Source organism: Narcine bancroftii, chromosome 11 (genome assembly GCF_036971445.1).
Source record: "Narcine bancroftii isolate sNarBan1 chromosome 11, sNarBan1.hap1, whole genome shotgun sequence".
NCBI lineage: Eukaryota > Metazoa > Chordata > Chondrichthyes > Torpediniformes > Narcinidae > Narcine > Narcine bancroftii.
This window is the reverse complement of record NC_091479.1, coordinates 105156517-105180995: the sequence shown is the minus strand read 5'-3', so window position 1 is coordinate 105180995 and position 24479 is coordinate 105156517. Positions and strand designations below refer to the sequence as shown.

The 24479-nt window shown below is 45.6% G+C and overlaps 1 protein-coding gene across 2 annotated transcripts in view; it reads right to left on the bottom strand.

Moving 5' to 3' along the window:
* Nucleotides 1-24479, bottom strand: part of utp20 (UTP20 small subunit processome component) — a 108329-nt gene that overhangs the window by 63710 nt on the left and 20140 nt on the right. For both annotated transcript variants that reach the window (XM_069904470.1, XM_069904469.1), the window contains exons 11-22: nucleotides 22031-22108; nucleotides 21488-21675; nucleotides 17422-17550; nucleotides 16788-16879; nucleotides 15896-16001; nucleotides 15451-15598; nucleotides 13957-14019; nucleotides 12214-12372; nucleotides 8843-8919; nucleotides 6940-7019; nucleotides 5618-5849; nucleotides 3123-3308 (exon numbers count right to left, since the gene is read on the bottom strand). In XM_069904470.1, the coding sequence (XP_069760571.1) occupies nucleotides 3123-3308; nucleotides 5618-5849; nucleotides 6940-7019; nucleotides 8843-8919; nucleotides 12214-12372; nucleotides 13957-14019; nucleotides 15451-15598; nucleotides 15896-16001; nucleotides 16788-16879; nucleotides 17422-17550; nucleotides 21488-21675; nucleotides 22031-22108 (1538 nt within the window). The remainder of the gene's footprint in view (nucleotides 1-3122; nucleotides 3309-5617; nucleotides 5850-6939; nucleotides 7020-8842; nucleotides 8920-12213; nucleotides 12373-13956; nucleotides 14020-15450; nucleotides 15599-15895; nucleotides 16002-16787; nucleotides 16880-17421; nucleotides 17551-21487; nucleotides 21676-22030; nucleotides 22109-24479) is intronic.

The following is a 24479-nucleotide window of genomic DNA, read 5'->3' as shown; positions in this document are numbered from 1 at the left end:
TTGTGCAAGTTGTACTTGATGACTAGCATGGGCAGAGAGGGCTGAATGTCTTGTACCTGCTTTGCCTGGCACTTTGTGGGTGGCACAGTTAGACAGCGGTGAGTGCAATGGTATAATAGTGCCAGAGATCGGGACTGGGGTCCAATCTGGCACTGTCTGTAAAGAGTTTGTACGTCCTCCTTGTGTCTGCATGGGGTTTCCTCCAGTTTCCTGCCACCCTTCAAAACATTGTCGGTCAATTGGGTGTGATTGACTCATGGCCCGAAAGGGCCTGTTACTGTGCTGTATGTCTACATTTAAAAATTAAATTTGATTCTTGGTGACAGTGTTGAATTTCAACTAAGCAGCAGTCGCAATTCTTCACTTTTGTAAGTTGGGAATGAATCTGCAAAACTAATATTTTGCATGGCTGAACACTAATTTGCTGCTCTAGTAGCCTGTGATGAAAATATGCTACAATTAATCTTTAGTTTAATGTTGAACTATATTTCATAAATACACACACACACACACACACACACAGAAAATATTTATTTATTTACTTTGTGGGATTGGATTTATGGCCGCAAAGACACCTGCATTTTAAAAACACAGAGGTTATTTGAAGATGGCAGCCGGCCTCATTATCAACAGACACTTGCATTTTAAACACAATTGCACACAGAAACCATTTTGAAAGTCTGCTGTTGGCATCTGAAGCAGAAAGATGCAAAGATTTTATGATGGTTCTTGGGAAGAGAACAATAGACTGTTTACTTGAGAAACATTTTCCTGGTCAATCCCAGACAGCTCGGAAGCCATGTTTTGGAAGGGGGAAACATCAGAGACGATTACTTTGATGCTAAGTTTGGGAATACAAAGATTAAATTATGCTTTTTTAATGTATAAAGATGTTAAAAGATTCAGAAAAATTTAAAAGAATGTTATGATGTCATACCATGGGGAATATATAATTGAAACCAGACATTTTTGAATCAGATGAAGACAACTTGGTGATCCTGTGAGACTCAGGATTGAGAAAGCAGCAGCATTTCCTTTAGAGAAGGAAAACTGCCTGTGTTCTCCTTAATAAAAGAAGGAACAACAAGTCATATTTTAAAAGAAAGAGCCACTCCAACTAGCTCTACAAAGAGGGACAAATTTGGAGTACTGTGTACAGTTTTGGTCACCAAATTATAGGAAAGGTAGAAACAAAATCGAGAGAGTGCAGAGAAGGTTCACAAGAATGTTGACAGGATTTCAGGGTCTGAGTTACAGGGAAAGGTTGTGCAGACTGGGGCTTTTTTCTCTGGAGCGTAGAAGATTGAGAGGGGACTTGATAGAGGTGTTTAAGATTTTAAAAGGGACAGACAGAGTAAATGTGGATAGGCTTTTTCAATTAAGAAAGGGGGATATTCAAACTAGAGGACATGGTTTAAGATTGAAGGGGGAAAATTATAAGGGGAACATGAGGGGAAATTTCTTTACGCAGAGGGTGGTGGGGATGTGGAATGAGCTTCTGGCAGACGTGGTCGAGGCGGGACCATTTGGTTACATTTAAGGAAAGACTGGATCGTTACATGGATAGGAGGGGACTAGAGGGGTATGGACCGGGTGCTGGTCTGTGGGACTAGGAGGGTGGGGATTTGCTACGGCATGGACTAGTAGGGCCGAACTGGCCTGTTCTGTGCTGTAAGTGGTTATATGTGTCCAGGGATGAAGGTCACTCTTGATTAAGAAAGAAATCATTGTGGAAAACAGACTCCGTAACTCAGGCAAGATCAGAAGTTTGTGAAATTACATGTATGAAGAAATCGCTCTCTGAAAAACAGCTCATCGGTTTAAAGAGGTCTGTAGACATGATGTTTCAAAATACTTCATAATTACTTCGGAACTTCAATTTAAAAAACGTCGTTCAACTTAAGACTTTCGATGCCGAAATTTAAAGTTGACTAAACTGAAATAGTTTGGGATTGGCCACACATACAGTTTATATTTGTGCATAATGGGGTTGTTTAGAGATAAATAAGAAATAATAGTTTAATAAAAACTATTATTTTGAATAGACCAGTGTCTGGTGAATTTTCCATTGCTGTTCCTTTGTTCGTTCATAACAAGCTCATGAAATAAACCATAATGCAAAAATAATTCATTTGTATTTGGAATGAGCTGAGGAATTGAAAGTTGTGACAAAGTGCAGCTGCTTAATCAGCGCCAGGAGATTTCTCAAAAGCACAATTAGATTACAAGACATCGCACAAAGATTAACATCCACAAGATAAATAAGCCAAAGCATGAAAATATCTTAGACATGAGGGAGGCAAAGAGGAAAGGGGTTTCCAGAGGTTGGGCCTTGTCATCTGATGGCAGAGCTGTAAGAGGTGGGGCAATTAGACCCAGGGAAGGTCCAAAGATGGATTTAGTGACCGCAGGGAGCAAGGGAATGCAGGGGTGTGAAAATGTGGATGTAAGTGTAGCAGTTAGCACAAAGCTATTGCAGTGCCAGTGACCCGACTTCAAATCCTGCACTGTCTAGAAGAATAAGAGGTGAAAGGTTCACATGATTATGAGAGACATAGACAAGGTAGACAACTAGTACCTTCTTCCTAGGGTGGGAATAGCAAACACCAGAGAACAACTGGAAGAAGTGAAGGGAGGAAAATTTAGGAGAGACATCGGGGTAGGTTTTTACACAGAGAGTTGAGGGTGCCAGGGTGGTGGTGGAGATTGGAACAATAAGGGATTTTAGAGGCTCAGACAGGCACAGGATGGGAGAAAAAGAGAGTTACGAGGTAGGAAGGGTTTAGAACTTTTGTTAAAGAATATATGGTTTGGCTCAACATTGATGCTGAAGAGCCTGTTCTGTGCGGCAACTTTCTACGTCTGGGTGGGTTTCCTCCTGGTGCTCCAGTTTCCACCCCACCCTTTAAAATGTACAGGAGTGGTAGATTAATATGGGTATTTGGGCAGCATGGGCTCGTGGGGTAGAAGGGCCTGTAACCGTGCTGCATCTCTAAATTAAAATTAAAATGTTGTGTTGGAGGGAGCCAGGACTGGCCAATGAGAGGCAGTGATGGGAGAAACACCATCCAGCAAGCAGCAGAGCTGGTAACTGGCAATGTTGTCCCACTGACTGTACTTACTTTACAGCTGCCCTCCTGGGCTTTCTCACTGCTGCAAGCACCTGTTCCACACGAGCTGTTCCCTGATCGTCACCGGTAAGGTTCTCATTCTCCAGCTCACTGACGGCACTCTGGTCATCTGCGCACCTCTTCCTTCGGATATCCTCAGTGGGAGCCGCCAGCACATCCGCCGGGTAATACTCATTGCTAAATGGGAGACAACACGTTATTTACTGGTGCTGATTTCCCCGCTGCCCTGCAAGATGGTCACTGGCCACATGTGGGTGAGTCTCGGACAAGAGGGCATTTCAGGGTTAAAGGGCATCCATTTAGAACAGAGATACGGAGGAATTTTTTCAGCTAGAGGGCGGTGAATTTGTGAAATTTGTTGCTACAGGCAGTTGTGGAGGGCGGGTCATTGGGAGTATTCATGGGCTGAAATGACCTGTTACCGTGATGTATGTCTAAATTAAAAATTAAGAGGTTGCCAACCCGTTCTAATCCCTTCACTCGTCTGAGTGCTACTGGTACCATGTATCCATACTACCTGTCACACGATCGAGTGGTTGGTGACTAAACCTGCTGCCCCACCAGGCTGGCCTGGTGCGAAGAGTGGCCTAACCCCCTGCAGGATGACCATCAAGACCTATCAAAGGGTGGACAAACCCTCTTGTAGAGTCAATGGCCATCTAGAAAACACGTGCTGTGAAGCGCAGAAAGGGCATCCCTTTCATCAAAGCTTGGTCTGCCCACTCAACGCAACAGAACTTCCCCCAGCCATCTTGGATATCACCAGGGAAGGGATGTCAAGAGGGTGGGTCCAGACCTGTGCAATTCCCTACTCAGCTAAATCCATTCACGTGCATGCTGTTTCTTTCTGAGGAGTGGGGTATCCTCATATAAAACCCCACAAACTGACTGAAAGGACCCATCATCATCCTATGGGATGGGCAGCTAGAAGGAGGAAGGAAACCCTTCCTATCAATACTTGTCCAAATGTTTTTTGAACACTGTAGTACCCACATCCATTGGTTCGGCTGGCGGCATGCTCCAGTTATTACAGTGAAAATCTTTCCCCTCGTGTTCCCCTTCAATCTCTCCACTCTCAGTGTGCCCGATATTTCGAGAATCATCTACTCTGTTATATGTATTTTCAATAAGTGACATAAATCTATCCTGGGGCCATCATGAATCCTGGGGCCATCATGAATCCTGGGGCCACCATGAATCCTGGGGCCACCATGAATCCTGGGGCCACCATGAATCCTGGGGCCACCATGAATCCTGGGGCCACCATGAATCCTGGGGCCACCATGAATCCTGGGGCCACCATGAATCCTGGGGCCACCATGAATCCTGGGGCCACCATGAATCCTGGGGCCACCATGAATCCTGGGGCCACCATGAATCCTGGGGCCACCATGAATCCTGGGGCCACCATGAATCCTGGGGCCACCATGAATCCTGGGGCCACCATGAATCCTGGGGCCACCATGAATCCTGGGGCCACCATGAATCCTGGGGCCACCATGAATCCTGGGGCCACCATGAATCCTGGGGCCACCATGAATCCTGGGGCCACCATGAATCCTGGGGCCACCATGAATCCTGGGGCCATCATGAATCCTGGGGCCATCATGAATCCTGGGGCCATCATGAATCCTGGGGCCATCATGAATCCTGGGGCCATCATGAATCCTGGGGCCATCATGAAGAAGGCCAACCAATGGCTATATTTCATTAGGAGTTTGAGGAGATTTGCTATGTCACCAAAGACTTGTAAATTTCTACAGGTGTACGGTGGAGATCATTCCGTCTGTTGCATCACTGTCTGGTATGGAGGTGTCGATGCACAGGACAGGAACAGGTTACAGAGTTGTGAACTCGGCCAGGGCCATCATGGGCACCAGTCTCCACTCCATTAAGGACATGTTTAAGTGGCGTGTCTTAAGAAAGGAGCCTCCATCATGAAAGTCCCGCACCACCCAGGCCATGCCCTCTTCTCACTGCTATCATCAGGAAGGAAGACCAGGAGCCTGAAGACGAGCACCCAACGGCACAAAAGCAGCTTCTTTCCCCCCACCCCCACCATGAGATTTCTAGACTACAGACACCACCTCACTTTTTTCTCCTTTTCACACTAATTATTTATTTTTAAAACTTGCATTTAAGGAAGTGTAATTTATAGGAATTTTGTACCTGTAAAAGCACAAAACTGCTGCAAAAAAAAAACAAATTTTGTGGCACATGTTTGTGACAATAAATCCAATTCTGACATATTGGTCATCATTTAATGTCAATGAATGTACTCTCTGGTCCTGTAGCTTTCCCACTGTACAGCAGTCGGGGTTGTACAATCTGCTTCAGGATCTCCTTCAAGGGTTGAACCCTCTCCACCCTACAGTGGTGCTCCATCCACATCACTACCACCATAAAAGGAGTACTCGTCATCCTCACAATGAAGAATGATCCAACTCTCAGATGTCTACACCAAATCTATCATTATCTTGACTTACTGAACAAATCGGAGCAGCAAGGGTGAGAGTTCCTTTGATCGAGGTTCCACCCGATCAGTAAAACTGCCCATCGCTTTCCAAAGCAGGAACCGGAAGTTGGCATGATCTGTTCTTTCCCTGGCCTTTGCCAAGTGGAGTTGATGTTGGTATAATCCTCTCACATGACCTGTTGGATGGCTCGGGGTACCGTTCTCCTTTGGGGTTTCCTCCAATTCACGTTTTAATTCTTTCTCTTGAAAGAAAGAAGCAAAACCAAAAGAATTTGTATGTGAACAGTGATGGAATGCTTAGTGCAGCGGATAGCACAACGTCATTACAGTGTCAGTAATTGGGGATTGAATCCAGCGCTATCTGTAAGGAGCTAATATGTTCTTCCCACATCTGTGTGGGTTTCCTCCGGGCACTCCCACCCTTCAAAAATGTACTGGGGTTAAATTTAAATTTTTTTATAATTAATTTTAAGTTTTACAAAAATTTAACACTGCAACAGGATCTTTAGGCCCACGAGCCCATGCCATCCAAATGACACACAATCCTGGTTCGCTTTGAAGGATAGGAAGCAAACGGAGCCCCCAAGGAAAACCCACACAGACAAAGAGAGAATATACAAACTCCTTGCAGACAGCGTGGGATTCTATTCCCCGGTGCTGTAACAGCGTTGGGCGAACTGCTAAGCTAACAGTGTCACCCACGCGTTCTCGGTACAATGGGTGTAATTGGGTGGGACGGGCTCATGGGCCGAAAAGACTTTTCACCATGTTGTATGTCTAACTTCAAAATTTTAATTTATACTTAAAAAGTGAATTAAGGATTGGTATTTAGAAGAATGAGTGGTAAATTATAGATTCAAATCTTTGCGCAACAGTTTTGTTCACACCTATCAGGTCTGTCGTCAGTCTCCTTTGGTGTGAAAACCACCCCAACTTATCCAGGCTCCTCCACAGCTTCTCCACTCCAATCAGAACTATATGCAGTAATCCAGCCGTGGCCTAACGTCTTAGATACATGTTCCATAACACACACTGCTTTGTACATGGCTAACCAAGGTCAGAATCCCATATGCCTTCTAGGAGAAGGGGAGTGTAGACTTCAGAATATTATACACAGAGTGCAAAGGTAAAAGATAAAGGGATTTTATTTAAATTTTCAAGATAACTAAGGAATTTGAGAGGGTGAACTCTAGTGATCTGCATTTTGGTGCATCCAAGTATTGTGAAAGAAATGACGTGCTCCTTACAAAACACCACCAATCCCAGTTTTCAGCCAACTTGAGCGGATCTTAATGCTTACCAGCAATCGGCAAAACCTGAGACTTTGCTTACCAGCAAGTGTAGCGGCCCGGTCCAAGTGCTCATAATAAATATGCCAGAAGGCTTTATTTTCCATTCCGTATGCATGAGAGCTGGAAGAAAGTAGGACTGAATAGTAAACATTTACTGAGGTCTACTTAAATTTCAATGTGTAAACATTACACACTAGGCCATTCCACACAGACCCAATTATTCCTCCAGTCCTGAAACTCTGACTATTCGCTTCATCTTGAGGATCTCCACCTCAGTAACCTTGACAACGCCACTCCTGCATCTCCTCCTCTGCTGCTGAACCCTCACTCATGCCTCTTCCCTCCACATGTTACAGTCCTAAACCATTCACAGGTCAGGAGAGACATCAGGGATAAGTTCTTTACACAGAGAGTTATGGGTGCCTGAAATGCCTAGCCAGGGGTGGTGGTGGAGGCTGGAACATTAAGGGGATCTAAGAGCTTCTTTGACACGCACATGGATGGAAGGAAAATAGAGGGTTAGGAGGTAGAAAGAGTTTTTTTTAGTAGGAATATAAAGGTCGGCAGAACATCGAGGGCCAAAGGGCCTATACTGTGCTGTGCTGTAGTGTTCTATGCTCGGTATTCTCAAGGTCATCCAAAACTGGTGCACACATCCACTCTGCACTTGTTGATCCACCACTGGCTTCTCGATGACCAGCACCTAGACTTCAATCTCCTCATTAACCATCATCCCCTACTGAATACTCCCAAATTCTCACTTCCTACTTCCATTAAGTTTCTGGTCACCAACATCCCTCCCTCCATAACCCTGCCTCTAACTTTTCCCTGTAGTTTGATATCAGTACCACAGCTTTAGAAGCTAGTCTATGTTATACATGCTACACAAATACAAGCCATTAACATGCTTTTTCAATTTTGACACTCATTCTCACAGCACACATGAAATTGAGTCAGGGTGATGGAGATAAACGAGGTGACAGGCCCTGTCCACAGTGACCACCAAGCACCATTTCACTCACCCACATTCCACTCACTACCCTCCAATTTCTACTAAATCTGCCAATTTTCTGTGGCTGTTTAATCGACCAGTGCACATATTTTTGGTCCGTGGGAAGAAATTGGAGCAAACCAAGGCAATTCACAGTGAGAACATACAGACCTCACCCTCACCCAGACAGTGGGGAAGTAGGAATCACTGTGATTGATTAAAACAAATCCTCATCAAAATATTATTTATATCAGTTTTATACTCACCCACTCTTGTCCATAAAAAAATTTTTCTCCTAATTTGGAGCTTTTAATCTTATTAGACTGAATACAATCTCAATTTTTACCAAATATTTTGTTTGAATGCAAGTTCTTTCTGCTTTACATAGACATGCTGGAGAAACTCAGCAGGTCACACAGCACTGGTGGAAAGTAAAGAGTCAGCAATGTTCCGTCTGGGCTTGGGTCCTTTGTCAGAAAGAAGCAAAACCAGACAGGCACCTAAATAAAAAGGTTGGGGAAGGAGAGGAGGGAGCTCAGGCTAATAGGCCATCGGTGGATACAGGTGGGAGGGTAGAAGAGAAATAGGCTGAGAAGTGAGAGGTGGTGGTTCTGATAGGAGAGGGAAGGTGAGCTACCCCCTCTCATTTCAGCTTTCTCCTCCACCCTGCCCCTTGTTAGCCTGACTGCTCCTCTGCCCCTCCCTCCCTATCCCATTTTTATTTGTGCCTGCCTGCTTATGTTTATACCTGATGAAGGGCTCAGGCTTAAGACACATGTTAACCTTGGCTTTTTATGGATTCTATGTGACCTGCCAAGTTTCCCCAGAACGTTTGTGCATTGCCCTCAAGCCCGGCTCCTGGAGACGTTCTGTTTAATTCTTTTCTACTTTATTCTATTTATTAAAGGGCTTTCCTTTGTTAGCCCAACATCCTTATTCATGGTATACTTACATAATGAGCTCTATCACAGGATCCCATAGTGGACTGAAGTTTTTATAAAGCATTCCTATCAGGTATTGAAGAGGAACCTGGAGAAGGTGACAGAGAGCACTCAGTAATCAATGCAGCCATATAATACTATGTACCCAAAAAACACGGACTAGGCAGTTCAAATCACCTTTACATTTAAAAGCACCAATGTTGGAATCAAAAAGCTGGATAGGAGACCACCCTGGCCTTTTTAATCATGAGTTGATCCATTTTCCCACTCAGCTCCACTGTCCGTCCTTCTCCCCATAACCTTTGATGCTCTGGCTAATCAAGAACCTACCAATCTCTGCCTTAACTACACCCAATGACCCGGCCTCCACAGCCACCTGCAGCAACAAATTCCACAGATTCACCACCCTCTGGTTGAAGAAATTCCTCCGTGTCTCTGTTCTAAGTGGACGCCCTTCAATCTTGAAGTTGTGCCCTCTTGTCCCAGACTCTTCTACCATGGGAAACAACCTTTCTACATGTACTCTCTCCATGCTGGAAATATGAAGTAAAATAGAAAACACAGATCAGGTATCACCTTGAGAGAACCTGTTGGATTTACAGATCCACAAAAGGTTACCCTGAAACATTATTTCCCTTTTCACAGATGGTGTCTGATGGGCTGAGTGTTTCCAGCATACCTGTTTTCCAGAAACATAAAATACAACAGGCTATTCAGATATTTGAACCTACTCCGTCATCACAACCCTGTTCTGGCTTTCTCCACGTATCTCTTTAGCTGCAAAAATAAATCACAGTTCATTCCTGAATATATTTAATCTTCTGACCTCTGCCTTCTGTAGTTAGAAAAATGCTCAGATCACTGCCCTCTTGGTGAAGGTTCCTTGGGCTGGACCTCCGGACCATTGGGAAGGTTCCTTGGGCTGGACCTCCGGACCATTGGGAAGGTTCCTTGGGCTGAACCTCCGGACCATTGGGAAGGTTCCTTGGGCTGGACCTCCGGACCATTGGGAAGGTTCCTTGGGCTGAACCTCCGGACCATTGGGAAGGTTCCTTGGGCTGAACCTCCGGACCATTGGGAAGGTTCCTTGGGCTGGACCTCCGGACCATTGGGAAGGTTCCTTGGGCTGGACCTCCGGACCATTGGGGTTCCTTGGGCTGGACCTCCGGACCATTGGGAAGGTTCCTTGGGCTGGACCTCCGGACCATTGGGAAGGTTCCTTGGGCTGGACCTCCGGACCATTGGGAAGGTTCCTTGGGCTGGACCTCCGGACCATTGGGAAGGTTCCTTGGGTTGGACCTCCGGACCATTGGGAAGGTTCCTTGAGCTGGACCTCTGGACCAATGGGAAGGTTCCCTGAGCCTAGTTTATCCAGTCATGAGAGAAACTTTCAACAGGGTGGCCTCTCTGTTTTCTGAACTCAAGTGAGCCCCAATCTACTTGGTTTGATCTCTCTTCCATGATCAGTTTTGCCACCCCATCTTAGTAAACCGAGTGAAATGCATCCCTCCAGAGCAAGAACATTGTTCCTCAGATATGACCGCACCTGTACATAATACTCAAGATGTGGTCTCCACAAGACAGAGGAGCAGAAATAGGCTATTCAGCCAATCAAGTCCATCCCGTCATTTAATGATCCATTTCCCTACTCAGCCCCATTGCCTGGCCTTCTCCCCATCTGATCAAGGTCTTGTTTACAACTACAATGGATCACCCCTGATCCTACACTCAAGCCTTCTCATTGTGAAGGTCACTTGCCTTTTCAATCATCTCCATGCTTACCTTCAGTGACTGGTGTACAAGGACACCAATGTCATTGTACCTCCTCCCCCCCCTAATACCTCATTGCTCATAAATTCATCAACCCTCCTGTTTGCACCACCAGGGTGGATAACCTTACACTTACCATATCACACTGCATCTGCCACACATTTTCCCACTCCCTAAACCCATCTAAATCACTTGAACTTCACTGCATCTCAATGGGCACTCTGCCCCACCCGCCCCCCCCCCTCCCCCCAAGCTAGCTTTGTGCAGCCAATAAGCTTGGTGAAGTAAACGTGATGTCTTCACCACAAGCATTCATACCTACCATGAGCAGCTGGGGGCCATGCACTGAGCATCCATGAGCAGCTGGGGGCCATGCACTGAGCATCCATGAGCAGCTGGGGGCCATGCACTGAGCATCCATGAGCAGCTGGGGGCCATGCACTGAGCATCCATGAGCAGCTGGGGGCCATGCACTGAGCATCCATGAGCAGCTGGGGGCCATGCACTGAGCATCCATGAGCAGCTGGGGGCCATGCACTGAGCATCCATGAGCAGCTGGGGGCCACGCACTGAGCATCCATGAGCAGCTGGGGGCCACGCACTGAGCATCCATGAGCAGCTGGGGGCCACGCACTGAGCATCCATGAGCAGCTGGGGGCCACGCACTGAGCATCCATGATCAGCTGGGGGCCACGCACTGAGCATCCATGAGCAGCTGGGGGCCACGCACTGAGCATCCATGAGCAGCTGGGGGCCATGCACTGAGCATCCATGAGCAGCTGGGGGCCATGCACTGAGCATCCATGAGCAGCTGGGGGCCATGCACTGAGCATCCATGAGCAGCTGGGGGCCATGCACTGAGCATCCATGAGCAGCTGGGGGCCATGCACTGAGCATCCATGAGCAGCTGGGGGCCATGCACTGAGCATCCATGAGCAGCTGGGGGCCATGCACTGAGCATCCATGAGCAGCTGGGGGCCATGCACTGAGCATCCATGAGCAGCTGGGGGCCATGCACTGAGCATCCATGAGCAGCTGGGGGCCACGCACTGAGCATCCATGAGCAGCTGGGGGCCATGCACTGATCTGTGGTATTCCACTTGTCACTGCCGAACACGGAGAAAAGGACCCAACTTTGGCGACTGTCTCCCGTCTACCAGCAATCCACAACAGCAATACCCTAACCCCAACACTTTAATTTTGCACAAAAACACTGTAGGGGACCTTGTCAAAACCCAAATACATCCACTGATTCTCTCACAATCACTTTACCAGTTACATTCTCATATAATTTGTGCCAATCCTGCTGCTACTTTCCAAACATTTTAGCTGATTCTGTTCTCCATTTGGTTCCTTGATTATTGGTACAGAAAACCATACGAAAAAACACTCAAACATTTCTTCCACGTAACTCCTACTGATTTAGTTAGCTCAGACCTTGTGCAGATTAAACCCACCAAAATTGTTGCCAGTTTCTAATTTGGCGCATCATTCATTAACCAGAGCTGTTTAATATTACTTGAGAAGTTACCGCGAGAACATTGCTGCTGAGCACCTCTGCCTCTCCCTGGAATTATGGATTGTGAAGGACAAGAACCAACCCAAGGCCTACCTCATCGTATGGCCCTTCAGGTATGTACTGCTGGACCAAGTCATGCCTCAGCCTTCTCAAATGCAACAATTTCTCTCTGTAATCGTGAACAGTTTCAGGGACCAGTTCAGCTTGCAGCAAGGTGACAAACACAGACTGACGAACTTCATCACTCGCATCCTGAAGAAACAAACACTTTATGTTCATTGTCCATGATTAAATAATTCCAAAGACTAACATTCAACTTTACCCACTGATTAAACTGCACTTGGCGTATTGTGTGCAGGTTTGATCAGTGGTTGCACTGGAGGCAGTGCAGAGGAGATTCACCAGGACATTGCCTTGACGAGGGGACTTCATTTATGGGGAGAAAATGGATACGTTGGGCTTGTTTCCCTGGAGTGGAGGAAACAGAGAGGTGAACCAATCATCATAAATAGGGTAGATACTTTTCCCAAAGAAGGAGTAAAAAAATACAAGAGGACATTGGTTTAAGGTGAGAGGAAAGAGATTTGAGGGGAATGTTTTATTTTTAAACAGTGTTTGATATCTGGAATGCTCTGCCAGAACTGGAGGTATCACAGAGGGTTTGCGATATTTAAAGAGGGAAGGCATAGAGACTCACTCCTCGTGCGGGCACAAGGTTGGCGTCCTCTGGCAAGGAGGTGAGGATCAATAGGACCTTCTCGCTCCTTTCTATGTCTGTAGTTACCAGGAGAGATGTCACAGTGGTTTAGCACTGCAACAGTGCTATCTTGGACATGTCCTACAGGGGCAATTTCACTGCAGACACAAGTCCAGAATGACAGGTCATTCTACCCTTCAGATCCCCACCGATCACACCTGCAGAAGAACAGCTTCACTTCCCTTACACAAACCCAGCGTCCATCCCGTCCAGACTACGTCTGCAGCAATTTAATACAGAACTCTGCAATCAAATACCTCTTCCGAGTTCTGACATATTATCACCAATCTTAAAGGAAGGGTTGTCACTGATATACTTGTTAATGTCCACCAGGTTCATCAGGTTAACTCCTGAACTGGCTGGTTGGTTGTCATAGAAGTGATTAATCTGACCGACTCTACATTCTCTGGAATTTAGAAGGATTTTAGGCAATTGTTATGAAGGATACAAAATACACAGAGGGCTTGATAGGGTATATGTGGGCTTGATGTGTTTCCTCCGCTTTAACTCATCTGGAATCAGGACGTACCATCTCAAAATAAGGACCAATCTTTCACGACTGAGAAGGGACAAACCATCTTCACTCAAAGGCTGGTGAATCTTTGGAATTCTCGACTCGAGGACTGTCAAGGCACAGTCACTGAGTCTATTCAAAATGTTGACAGATGTTTGGATATTAGGAAAATTATGGAACATTGGGAAGTTTAGTGAAGAAAATTGGCACTGATATAAAATATCAATTTTATGGAATGGTGAGGCAGATGCAAAGGTCTAAACAACCTCTCCTGCCTCTAGTGCTCTCAACAGGTCCAATACGAAAGCGATTTTACAGCCAGTGTTGAGATGAGAAGTGCTCTGATGAGAAGTGCTCCAACGTGGAGCAGTGTGATGACTTCCTAACTCAATACAGCTACAGCAGACATCCTTACAGGTAGTTTTCACAACCGTCGCCGGCTTTATGGCCAAGGACAATAACCCCCTATTTCACAAATCTCACAGCTACCGTGGCCTCAGGATGCATAGGACCAAATTAACCAATATTCCACAGTGCTTGTGCGCACGCACACAAAGTCACGTACCTCGACTTTCTTTGGTAGTCTCACTTCAAAATGATTCAGAATCCTCAGAGACAGTAGCCGGACCTGTACAAACACAAAGGCAGCAGGTGGAATGGGCAGAGCCACGCTGTAGGTGGAATGTGGAATGTGGAATGGGCAGAGCCACGCAGCAGGGCGCATTGGGCAGAGCCACGCTGTAGGTGGAATGTGGAATGGGCAGAGCCACGCAGCAGGGCGCATTGGGCAGAGCCACGCAGTAGGATCTGAAGAATCTGCTCAATACAAACCAATATCTTGTATATGAATCAAAATTGCTGATTGTTTAGAGCAATCGGGGTGACACAGTTACCATCGTGGTCAGTGCAATGCTGATACAGCGCCAGCAATTGGAACTGGGTTTCGAATCCCACACTGTCTGTAAGGAGTTGGTATGTCCTCCCTGTGTCTGTATGGGATTTCCACAGGAGCTCTGATTTCCTCCCACCATTCAAAGCGTACCAGGGGCTATGGGTCAATTGGGTGTAATTGGGCAGCACGAGCTTGTTGGCAGGAAGGGCCTGTTTTACTGTGCTGTAGATCTAAATTTAAAAGTTACCAGAGTTTCACGATCATAAAAGCAGGAAAATACTGGTAGCACTCAGCAGGTCAGGCATCAGGCCAAAGAAACAGTTTCTCTCTCCACAGATGCTGCCTGATCTGCTAAGGTTTTTGTTTCAGATGTTCAGCCAGCAGTTTGTTTATTTTCCAAATCTCTGAGGCCCAACCATCACAAAACTTTCCATTCCTTCTGGTAAAGAACTTCATCAATGTGTTCATGTTCATCCATTTAACCCATCAGCTCCGAATCTACCCACCAGCTAATCTGCATGCTATCACACACATTCCCTTTCCAACCATTACTACTGTTAGCAAATAGAGACCAAACTCTGATCCCCAAGGGAGACCATTAAATACAAACAGACCTCTGACATGACAAATTTACACTGAAGTAAAACACGACATCATGGTTGAAGTAAAAACACAAAATGTTATTGCTTGTACCTTGATGAACGTCTCAGCCCAAAACGAAGGTTCTGTATCTTTATCTTTGGTATAAAAATTACACTGTTCGACCTGCTGAGTTTCTCTAGCCTAGTTTTTACTTTAAATTTATGCTGATTGTTTCTGTCTGCTACCAATCTGTAATATGTGTGAATATCACAACTGCACACCCCCCCCCCCCCCCACCAACGAGCTCCAACTCACGTAACAACAGTGTGGGGACATGCTCTTCTGCCCAACTTGGCCAACCTAACTAAAATGTCCACCAGCCTGAAGGCAAACAGTGCAGTCACCCAGCAAAAGGGCACAGATGTCTGCTGGGGATTTTCTAACAGAATACATTGCCAAGAACACAATGGAGAAGCGAACTCGTGGCTTGAAACCGTATTAAATATCTTCTGCAAATCCAAATATACATTACTTCACATTGCTAATACTAAGTTCTAAACCTCCACAACAATAGATGTATGTTACCTTTGAAATGCTTGATGAGAGGTTTGTTCGTAATTCCTTGTACAAATCAAGCAGGATGTCCTGCGAGTTGTTCTCGTAGCCACATAATGTTAACCGGGTGTAGTACAGGTCACCCAACAAGAGGGCAGAGACATCTGCAGGCGAATTTCTAACAGAACAAAATCGCAAAAAGCACAACACAGAACAGTGAGCATCCGGTGACTAAATCTCAGAACTTTCTCTTACAATCAAGAGCTCACTTCTACCGGGTCTCAGCCACGAATTACTCGCAATGATCCGTAAATTCAAATTCCACAAATATTTAATTATTACAGGACAGTGGAAGGTGAATATGGAACATTGATCACCACACAATCTAATAGCTCTACTAAAATGTTCCACTATTTCAGCTTCTTGGGTGGTCGGCCAGAGTTTTTAAGCCCCAAACAGCTGCAGAAATACTCACTTCATCAAATTCCTCACACGCTCCACAGGCAGGAAGTTGAGAATTTCCAAGGACTCTGTGAGACTGAGAAGTGTGCTGACAGCCTGACAGGTGACGAACATCCATCCTAGCAATAGAGCAATGAAGTGGGAAGCAATTCAGAAAAGCCGACCGTCCCATCCCGTTCTAGCGCTTCAGGATCAAAGGACGGTCATCAAGGAGGAAGGCATGGGCTCATCCAAAAACGCCCACCCAGAGTCATAGTCGGCTGATTCAGAAGGTGTAGATGAAGATGAATGGGTACATTTTGATAGTTTATTCATTAGTAAATACAGTGTCTCATTTATCAAAACGAGCAATTTTAATGCCGCTGTGTATGTGGCGTTTACACATGCAAAAGCTCGCTAAATTTTAAAAGTGTGAGTGTTTTTGAAAAGTCTGGATTCTCTGGTGATCCAAATTTCTGGACTTCTACTCTACAGTGGTGACATTTAAGGGGCTTCATGACAACTTGAATATCTATCAAGCAGCACTTTTATTTTGATTTGGACATTGTGTTCAGCACACACATGGGCTGAAGGTCCTGTACTGCTCCAAATTCCGTATGTTTTCAAGTCTCTGATCCACTGAAATGTTGATCATTCTCTCGGTATATTAGAACCCAGGGAGGCTGAGAGAACACAAAATGGGAGTGGAGTGGCCAGATTTGGGATGTGCCAGAGCTCAAGACGAAAGGTATGAAATAAAATGGAATGAATATGGGAGTGAAAGGATGAGGGGGGGTGGGGGGTGAGGGAAGGAAGAGTGAAAGAGATTATTGGCAGTTATGTGGACATTTCCACTGTATCATGACTTGCCACAATGCACGAAGCCCCTGGCTCAGTCCCCTGGGTTACCAGAACAGCAGACTGACCTTCGTTAATGTGATCACTTTGTTCAAGAGCTGTCAGAAGTTGATCAAGGAGTGAGTGAACCAGGGGCAGCACTTTTTCTGTTTCCAGTGGCCTGCAGGGAAGATTGGAATGAGATGGAAACAAAAAGTGACAAAGTCCACCATGCAGTTGCATACAATCCACCACAGCACCATTCAGTCAGCTTGCGGCTTGATTCTACATCCCTTCTGTGTGATTGCACAGTGCTATTAGCTTGTCCACTCTGGGAGCACAGCCCAAAGCAAATTTCTGCATCCATTCAAGTCTGCTTCTTTCCATAGTTGGCGCTTGACCTGCTGGAGATTTCCATTGTTTTCTGTGGTTGATGAAATTGCCAGATTCCAACCCATCAGCCAAGGGGCGACTGGTTCCTGGAACAGCATGGAGTGCTGGCCAGGATTCCAATGCTGAAATGCTGGAAACCCAGTTCGACCAATGTTGTCATTAATCTTTCTACTTTAATTTTTCCAAATTTTCCTGTGGATTTTTCAAACTCAAATTGGTGCCTGAGGCAACTTGCGTTGGAAGTACCTGGGCAGCACACAAAGCTAAGACTTTCACTGTATTTTAACACATGTAAACACAAACTAACCATTAAGCGATGCTTTTTCTCACCTGAGATGGGGAAGGATGATGAGAGCACCCCAGCTACGTTCAAGATCAGATTCGCTGCCATCTTCAGAGAGCTGTAGTAGAGACAGGATGTGATGCAAGGCTTCCCCCCTCCCCACTCCAACACCGGAGCTGCAAGAGGTTAAACAATATTTAGTAGTGTGGGTGTTGAGTGCACGAGATCAATCTCAGCTTCCAAAGGCTTCACGTGCTGTGCAATTAGACCATATTCTTAACCCTTTGGACAAAACACAGTGCGAACAGAGATCATCTGGCCCATTGTTTAAATCCTATCCCAGCAGCCTCCCAATTCATCAACCCCAGCTCAGGCTTTCAGCAGAATCTTTCAATTCTCTAACTCTTGAACTGTGGTTTCTTTTCATTTCAAATCAGTCAGAGAGACCTGACAGCAGTGTAGAAAACACAAGACTAAAAAGTTGCAGATACCAAAACTTTAACACAAAAAAAGTAATGGAAAACACAGCACAGCAAATCAGGCAGCATCTGTGGGAAGGGAAACAGTGAATGTTTCAGTCTGATGAAGGATCTTCAATATGAAACATCAACCATTTGCCTGACCTGCTGAGAGTAGCCCCAACAACACAGAAAGGACTGTGCTCTTTCTTAAGGAGTGAAACAAGAAAGGCTGCAGGCTCTGTGATTGTACTTCCAACAGAGATGCTGGAGGAACTCAGCCAGTCTCACACCGTCCATAGGAGATAGATATATTCCTCATGCTTCAGGCCTGAGCCCTTCCTCGAGGAATGAAGGCTCAAGGTATGGTGTAGAATAGTTCTGTACACCATTGTTACACCACTTTCTTTTCTTACACTATGGTAACTGTGAACACTTGTATATCTTTTGCATTTTTCATTCTTTTTGATAAACTTATAATGTATTCTATTTTTTTTTTAAACAAGGTACCTGCTTGCAGCAAGAAAGAATTGTGGTGTGTTTGTACATTCTCCAATAAACTCACCCTCATTCTGTGCATCTCATTCTCTATAGGGTCGGTGGAAACTGATTCAATCGGGGCCTTCAGAGCAGCATCAGGAAAAGAACAGGTAACAGGTAATATCAACTCCCACAGCGTGGATTTGATGGAAGTCAAGCTTCATGAACTTGTTATGGTAAAAGTCCCTCATTCCAATCTCTGTCCGAGAGGGGGATCCACTCACCCCTCGGACAAACGAGTGTAAATATAATTTCTGCTCCTTGTTCAGAACTTCTCCCTCAAGCGTAAACAATCTTTCCACATCCTACAAAACCCTCCCCAACATCGAGAACATCTACAGTGGAGAGCAGCAGCAATCATCAAGGATCCACACCGCCCAGCACACCCTCTGTTAAAGAGGCCTCGGCCCCACAAGACTCGCCCCACCAGGTTCAGGAACCGCTGCTCCCCCTCCACCATCAGACTCCTCAACGACAAACTCAATCAGGGACTCGTTTAAGGACTTGGGCACTTTATTGATTTTTAAAATTTTCTTTGCATTGCAGTTTGTTTACATTTATTTGTTTACACATGTATGTTATGTACATTTTTTCTTGCACTATCAGAACATAGGACTTGCCCTTCAGCCCTTGATATTGTACTGACACACATATTCCTTCAAAAAGGACTAAACTCTCCCTACCACATAACCTTCCATTCATGTGCCAAAGAGTCTCTTAAATGCCCCTAATGTCCAGCCTCCACCCCTATCCCTGGCAATGCATTTCTGCTGCCTACAACTCTCTGTGTAAAATAACTTACCCTGACGTCTCCCCTAAACTTCCCTCCCTTCACTTTGTGCACGTGTCCTCTGGTGTTTGCTATTCCTGCCCTGGGAAACAGATGCTGGCTGTCCACCCTATCTATGCCCCTCATAATCTTGTAGACCTCTATCAAATCTCCTCTTATCCTTCTATGCTCCAAAGAGAAAAGTCCCAGTTTTACTAAACTTGCCTCATAAAACATGTTCTCCAAACTAGGCAACATCCTGGTAAATCTCCTCTGCACCCTCCCCATAGCTTCCACATCCAGAACTGAACACAATACCCCAAGTGCTTGTGCAGTTGCAATAGCACCTCTTGGATCCTGAACTCAATCCCCCTATTAATGAAGCCCAGCCTCCCATTCTCCTATCAACCTGTGCGGCGACCTTGAGGGATGTACGGATTTGGACCCCAAGGTCACTCTCTTTATCCAGTAAGTGATTAATTCTGCTTGGCCCACAGGAAAAAGAATCTCAGGGTTTTATGTGATGTCATGTATGTACACTGATAATAAATCTGAAACATTTCTACCTCCTGTGGATGCTGCATGACCTGCTGAGTTTCTCCAGCACTTTTGTGTACTGCACTACACCCCAGTGTCTGCAGACATTCTTGTTTAGCTCCTTTAACCCTCAATTCCCTTACTATTCAAGAAACTACCTCTGTGCCTTAAATACACTCTCTGAGGCAGCCTCCACCACTTCCTTGGGCAGAGAATTCCACAGATTCATCACCATCTGGGAGAAGCAGCTCCTCCTCAACCGTCTCAAATCCACTCTGAATCTTGAGGACTGGTGTCAGTGCTGGTGCAATTGCTCAGCAAAAGGAGGTGTAGGGAGCTCTTTCCTTCCCTTGGACAAGGAGTAGGGGGTTCCTTCATTCCCTTGGACAAGGTGTAGGGTGCTCCTTCATTCCCTTGGACAAGGTGTAGGGTGCTCCTTCATTCCCTTGGACAAGGTGTAGGGTGCTCCTTCATTCCCTTGGACAAGGTGTAGGGTGCTCCTTCATTCCCTTGGACAAGGTGTAGGGTGCTCCTTCATTCCCTTGGACAAGGTGTAGGGTGCTCCTTCATTCCCTTGGACAAGGTGTAGGGTGCTCCTTCATTCCCTTGGACAAGGTGCAGCACCGGTTTATCCTCCCAATCAGGGTAACGTGAAGCAACGGATTCAGACGGTGGATGGTTTTTACAAAGATTCTACAAATTGGAATTTATGGTTGTAAAATTTAAAATGCTGGGCAGATGAATCTGCTGATCAATGATCAGGGTGACCCGTCCAGTATGGACACTGCAACTGAAGAAGGCAACGGGAAACCAGTATTTTTCCCTTGTATAATCATGAACTCAACATTGACTACGGTCTCAGCTGAAAGATGGAGCCTTCACCGAAGGGGACAGGGGAGGCACAACTACAATTCAGAGGGTCAGAGATTGTGACAGATGGAGAGGCATGTTCATCCATGCTGAACAGTAAGGCACTTGAGCGATGAATGATGATGAATCTTGAGGCTACATCGCCTAACCTAGCCCCACCTGCCAGTGGGAACAACCTCCCTGCTTTAAAACGGGGTGGAATTGGTTTTAAGCAAGATTCAGCTCTGCCATGTGTTTGCATCCCATTGTGAAGCGGTGGTGAGAGGTTCCTGTTCCCTGTGCAGCCTGGGGACACAAACACAGCAACCTTGTTATTATGGCTTCCAGGGCTGGCTATTCACTGACCAGGTTTTCCCCAAAAGGCTACGACTACACTTGCCCTTAAACACAATAATCTGCACTACTGTTACAATTCAATGTTAATCCAGGTAAAAAGAGCAGAGTTGACAAGAAGCACGACAGAGAAGGCAGGTTTTAAGATGCCTTGAGGAAGGGAGAGAGGCAATTGGGATGGTTGAACATTTAATTACATTTTGACATACAGAATGTGACAGGCTCCTTTGGCTCATGAGCCTGTGATGCCAATTACACCCAATAAAACTACAACTCCTGAAGTTTTAAAGGGTGGGAGGAAACCAGAGCACCTGGAGGAAACCCATGCAAACAAGGGGAGAAGGTACACAAACCCCTCACAAACAGTGGTGGATTCAAATCGTGGTCACTAGTACTGTAACAACATCACACTAACCACTACGTTAACCGTGTCACCCTTTGACAGGCGAAACCGCAAGCAAGTCAGCCAGAACCAGAGTGACATCATGCTGTGTTTCTTCATGTCTTGCCAACAGCGTCTGGGGAGAGGGGCAGAACAGTGCAAGCATATTGAACCAATAAACAGGAAAGAGAGCCAGGTTCTCGCCCAGCTGAGTCACCACATACCATGTAGACACTCTCGCTTGACCTGTGAAGAGGAGAGGATACTTTTCAAAAGCCATCGACCCATCTGTCGGGGGCTCAGCTTTGGTCAGAATAAGTTTCACCAGAAATCCCAGAACTTCGTCCCTGGCCACCACATCGCGAGCAGCAAGGCTCTCCTCCACATATTTAATCAAGTTTGGCAGAAGAAGCTACAAAACAACAAGAAAGCAAGGGAACACATTCATCCATGGGCGGTTTTCATTTCCAGGAGCTATCAAAGTGTGCAGAATTCAAAAAGAAAAACTGTTAAAATCAATCAGGTCAGAGAGAGAAAAAAGTGCCAGAACAATACCCTTCATCAGAAAGAAATGGAAGTTACAATTTTCCAAGAATTTATTCTATGAAATTGCTTTAAAAACCCTTCCTGTCAGTTTTCCTTTAGTAATATTAAATGAAGGTCCTGCAGAAAAGTGACTGAGGAACAGCTCTGACACCTAACCTGGAGTTCGGAAACACCCAATACTTTGAAGTCAAATGCAAAAATTCCGAGATACGAAAAAGTACCTGCTCAAACTTGCTCATTTCAAACATATCCTCCGAGAACTCCAGAATCAAGGATCTTTCAAAACCGCTGCCGTAAACCTGCAGAAAGTGAGCGCAAAAATGAAGTTTCAAAAAGTTACATGTGAAAATCACTCAGGTGAAAGATTTTCTGCTTACTTGTCCCAAGTTTCCCTTCCCTGTTTAATTGTAACTGAAGCCCCTCCTTCCTGAGACTGTTGGAGTAAATGCCCTCTGCAACCCTTCACGGGCCCTGACATGATTTCCAGCTTAAAGTTCCTAGAACTGGATAGGAATCCTCTGTGCCATCCCAAACAGATCTGCTACATTGCGCTTCGCTACACTCAGAGCCCTTCAGACCCTGCACTGGCCACTGTCCCCGAACCTCAATTTCCTTGGGGTTGAGAGTGGAGACTGCTGACAACTTGAGGCAAGGAACCTACGTGGGCTGATGGTGACTGCAGTCAAAAAACATACCCAGGCTGTGGAACCGGGACGTGAGAGGTTGCCAAAGGCTTCCTGTGTGTGTTGAAGGTTCAGTTCTGGGGCTCGGATTGCCGATGGTTTGGACTGAAGTATGTGTGGCTGCAGAGATTGTGGAAAAATCCACTGTCACTTGGGGACTCTGAAAGGACACTCTTCGGTTTCTTTTTCTCTAAATGTAAGGAGTGTGGGACAATTTCTGCTGATGACAAATCTTTGACTGCCTGACAGCAGACTCAAGTCAATTTTGTGCAATATTACACCCGTTTTATTTCATGACAAAAAAGGAATCTTTAATCTTAAAATACCCAGATTCCCAATGGTGTTAAACGATGAATCTTAACATTAGAAATCGCGTCAAGGTCTTCGAAGAGTTGCAGAGGGTATTTACTCCAACAGTCCCAGGGAGGAGGAGCTTCAGTTACAAATAAGCAGGGAGGGGAAACTTGGGCCCAGTCAGCAGAAATGGTTAAGCAAAGATATAAAGCAAGTTCTCAAAGCCACAGTGGATGAAGAAATATGCACTAGCGTCAAGGCAAGTAATGGACAGACACAGAACGAAGGCAATAAGCAAAAGCAGAAAGGAGATGAGGAAACGATACTTATATAGCAAATAATTGTGATCTGGAATGCACTGCTCAGATTCAACAAAAGTCTACAAATGGATCAGAATGAGTACTTCAAGAAAAAACATGAACAGATTATAGGGACTGGCAGTGGATCTTTCAGTACACTGAGCCAAATGGCTGGCTCCTGTGCTATGCTGTTCCTCAAATCTTTATGAAAGATGCTGACCGTCAGGCAGTGATGGCCAAAAGCACCTCCTGCCCTATGAAGGGCAGGAGAAAAATGGCAATCAAACAGTTCAATCAGCCAGACTTCTCGAGGCTGGACCAGAGGGCAGGTTCAGGGGAACCCCACCAGCACACATCCTCATTTCCTGGCCATCAGAATCCTGGAACCCACTCCCCAATAGTACTGGAGGAATACCTTTATCAGTTTAAGGTGGCAATTAACAATGGACAATTAATGCTGGCTTTTCCAGGGATACAAACTTTTAAAGGAAACCAAGGCAAATATCTGACTGTGAGGTGTATAGAAACAAAGCTAGGTATCAGAGTTGTGAACACAGCCCAGGTCATTGAACAAAACCCATTCCCCCCCCACTGAGTCAGTCTACACTTCCCACTGCCTTGGAAAAGCATACTGAAGACACATCCCCACTCTCTTCTCCCTCCTCTCAAAGGGAAGAACATTCAACAGGTGTGAGATCAGGTTCAAGGAGAGTTTCTTGGACTTTTACACTGGAAATAATAATGTAAAACACAAAATACTGGAGAAACTCGGCAGGTCAGTGCCTTTATGTAGCAAAGGTGAAGATACATCAACCACGTTTTGGACTTGAGCCCCTCATCAAGGTGTGGGGGGGAACAATGAGAAAAGTAATCCATAGGAAGTAAAAGATAACCAATGTTTTGACCCCAGTATTTGAAGACATTCTTGCTTAAAGCTTGTTTAAACTGTAAAATAATAATGTCTGCTGCATAGTGTGGATCTCATTTCAATTCCCCATCCCATTCCCTTGCTGACACATCTGTCCATGGTCTCATGCACGGCCAGACTGAGAGCACCCACAAATTGGAGGATGGGCTCCCTCCAATGGATGGCATTAACATCGACTCTGGTTTCCATTAAACCCACCCCACTTTTTCCCCCATGGTCGCCTTTACCCCAGCTCTATCTCTCTTCCCTTTTCCCTCTGTCTCCTTTCACAGAGCCAAAGTCAATTTTCTCCTCTCCTCTTCTGTTAATCTGGACTCCTCCCCCCAGCCTTTATTCTAACACCTTCCTGTTCTTTGCTTATTCCTTGTAGAAGGGCTGAGGCCCGAAACGTTGGTAATGTGTCTCTATCTCCTCTGTGTGGCTTGAGACCAGCTGAGTTCCTCCAGCATTTCTGTGTTGGAATTAA